Source organism: Pteropus vampyrus, unplaced genomic scaffold, assembly GCF_000151845.1.
Source record: "Pteropus vampyrus isolate Shadow unplaced genomic scaffold, Pvam_2.0 Scaffold499, whole genome shotgun sequence".
Taxonomy (NCBI): domain Eukaryota; kingdom Metazoa; phylum Chordata; class Mammalia; order Chiroptera; family Pteropodidae; genus Pteropus; species Pteropus vampyrus.
Window position 1 is genome coordinate 80832 of NW_011889280.1, and position 2764 is coordinate 83595.

General features: G+C 51.0%; 1 protein-coding gene and 1 long non-coding RNA gene across 2 annotated transcripts in view; one reads left to right on the forward strand and one right to left on the reverse strand.

Annotated features, from left to right (window-relative positions):
* The window catches only part of LOC105307457, a 5172-nt gene extending 4401 nt beyond the window's left edge, over positions 1-771 (reverse strand). Inside the window, exon 1 of the long non-coding RNA XR_897236.2 lies at positions 329-771. This is a non-coding gene — a long non-coding RNA (uncharacterized LOC105307457). The remainder of the gene's footprint in view (positions 1-328) is intronic.
* Positions 772-888: 117 nt separating this feature from the next.
* Positions 889-2764, forward strand: part of SAMM50 (SAMM50 sorting and assembly machinery component) — a 28320-nt gene continuing 26444 nt past the window's right edge. The window contains exon 1 of the mRNA XM_023524840.1: positions 889-1042. Coding sequence (XP_023380608.1) covers positions 1022-1042 — 21 coding nt within the window. The 5' untranslated portion in view covers positions 889-1021. The remainder of the gene's footprint in view (positions 1043-2764) is intronic.

Sequence of the window (2764 nt, forward strand, 5' to 3'; positions counted from 1 at the left end):
TTCCTGTTTTGTTTGTTCATTTGTTTTAGGGTGCTGCTGTTTAAATGGACAGGGTGTCAGGGTCCCTGGGAGGGGGGTAAGAGAAGTGAAATGATAATGCTATTGGGAAGGAGTAGAAACATGAGTCGACCTAATACTGATAATTCCTCTTCTCTCATTCTCTCTGGCTCATTGCACTTATTTAACTCTCATTACCGTAAATTTGTGGGGCGGGGGGAGGGATCGCGGGTAGCTGTTCCTACCGCCAAAGCCCATGAATGGTCGCGTCCCAACCCTTGGATGACCCTCACTAATATTTACTGGTTGCAACGGAATAAGCGTCACTTACCCGCCGCTCGCTGAGTGCTCTGCGCTGTGCCAAGGCGTTTTTACATTGTCTCGCATGCACAAGCTCTATTAATCCAACTCTGTGAAGTAGATATGACTATCACTTTCGGGTTTCAGTGACTTGAAAGGGTCCATCGGTCTGCAGGAGGGGCGCAGGGCGACGATCGGGTTTGGGCAGCTCCAGACGCTGAGTGAGACAGCCGGGTGCGGGACCCTCGGCGCTGTCGTAGGAACGTCAGTACAGGCACACTGCCACCGGGCCGAGGTGCCAGGAGGGTTAACTGTAAGACCTGGGTGAAGCCCTGGCGCACTCATCAACTGGTCCGGTACCTCCCAGGGGCAAATGCGGACAACTGTTATTAGCAGAACCTCACGCAGACCCAAACTCTACGTGCCAGCAGCTTCGCGGGGCTCATCGGACACTGCGCTTGCGCTGTCTCCACGCCGCAGGTCTTCCCGGCGTTCGTATGAACATCCGGGTTACAGACTCTTAGGCCCAATGAGCAAAAGCACTGTGGGCCGGGGGCGGGGCTAAGGCGGGGCATCATGGCCGCCCCCAGCGCTCCGCGTCCGGGGGCTTGTGGGTGGGGCGCTGACCAGCCGCTTCGCCACCGCGGGCCCGCCTTCTATCCTCACCAGCCGAGCCTTGGTTGGGCGCGGGCCGCTTCGTCAGGCAGCGGTAGGAGAGAGAGCCATGGGGACAGTGCACGCCCGGGTAAGAGGCCTAGCGACTCATGGGCTGCGTGTCCTTCGGGCGGGCGCCGCGGGGAGACGCTCTCACGCCTGCGCCCGGGGGTTCCCTGGCGAGGGGGCTCCAAGCGCGGCGGGCCCCGGAGGCCCGCGCAGAACCGGGCCCGGCGCTCCGCGTGTAGCGCCCCCGCGCTGGACCCGCTGGCCTGGTGCAGGAGGCTGCAGAGACGCCGCCAGCAGGTCTCTGAGACCTCCGAGCAGGAAACTGATACTCAGAGGAGGGTCGTGACTCGCCCAAGGTCACTCAGCGACGCTGTGGTCCAGAAGGGACTAGCGAACTTTCCGTGGTATCCTGGAGCAGAGTAATAAGTTTTTCTCTCCATGACTTGGCTTCTCTGTCCTCAGCCATTTCGGGCGTCTTCTCTCGTCACGGGTCACCTCCAGTCGCTCTGGTTCCGCCGCTGGCTGGAGTCATGTAGACTCCCAGAGCACCAAGTGTCCCTTAAAGTCTTCCAACTCAGACCCATCTAGGAGTCCTCTTTTCTTCTTTATACCATCAAGGACGGAAACCCTATGCTTTAGTTCCTCCTTTTAAAATACCTGCTCAGCAGGCTGTTAGGAGAATTAGAAGACACGATGCATGTTAAATACTTAGGTGGGTGCTTGGCACGAACTAACTGGTCGCCAGACTTCTTTATCGTAATTTTAACCGAGGGCCAGAGGATGAATATTTGTCCAAGGTCACCCTGTTAGAGCCTCAGAATGTTCCAAAACTCAGACCTCCTGAGTCCCAGCCCTCAACGCGACTCTCCTGCTAGAACATGGATCGTTTCACTTGCCCTGCTCAGAAGCTTTCAGTAGTTCCCCGTTATCTTCCTAAAGAATTTAGCACGGACTTCTCAGCCTGGCATCTGGAATAGGATTTGACTCCCTTTCTTTCATTCAGATCTTGCATTCAAATGAAACACAGTTGCTCCCTCTTCCATCGTCCACCCGCACTGCCATCATCAGCTATCAAAATGTTCCCATCTTTTAGAATTCAGTTTAGGTCACTGCAGATAAACCTCATCTCCTCTCATTTGGACGTGCTCCTGACTTTTGACATTTTTCCTCTGGTGCCCTGCTTTAGCTCTGTTTGCATTTTTATCTTTTAAATTCTCAGTTTGTAGATGTTACAGTAGGAACTGTGCCTTACTCGGCTCGCATCCCTTGTAACATCTTGAACAAAGTAAGCGTTCATTCATTTATTCAAGTGATATTTACCAGTGGTCTACTATGTGCCTGGCACTATTTATTGTAGATACTAGAGATACAGGGCGAAAAAAAGTCTTCGATTATGTATTGACACAAAACATTTGAATTTAATTTGACCTTTCTATTCCACTAGTTAGTGTTATGTGAATTTTTTGGTCAAGACTCACGGTAATAAAACAATTTACATTTGCTTTCTAGTAGCACGTGTGAAACCAAAGTTTGTGAAACGGTGTTTACCATTAATATCTTTTAAAAAATATTTTCTATTTGATTCTAGTCTGTACCGCTTTAAGATAACTGTTCCTAACTCATTAAATGTATTCCATGTCCTGTTCCTTCAGTTAGCACTGCCTGGCACGTGGTGTTTGATAAAACTTAACTGGTAGACTGACCTGCTTAAATTTAGAGGCTAGATCCAGATATTCTAATTCATTTCACCAAATACTTATCCCATTACTGCTCTTCCAGACATCAGAATGTAAATTCTATGAGG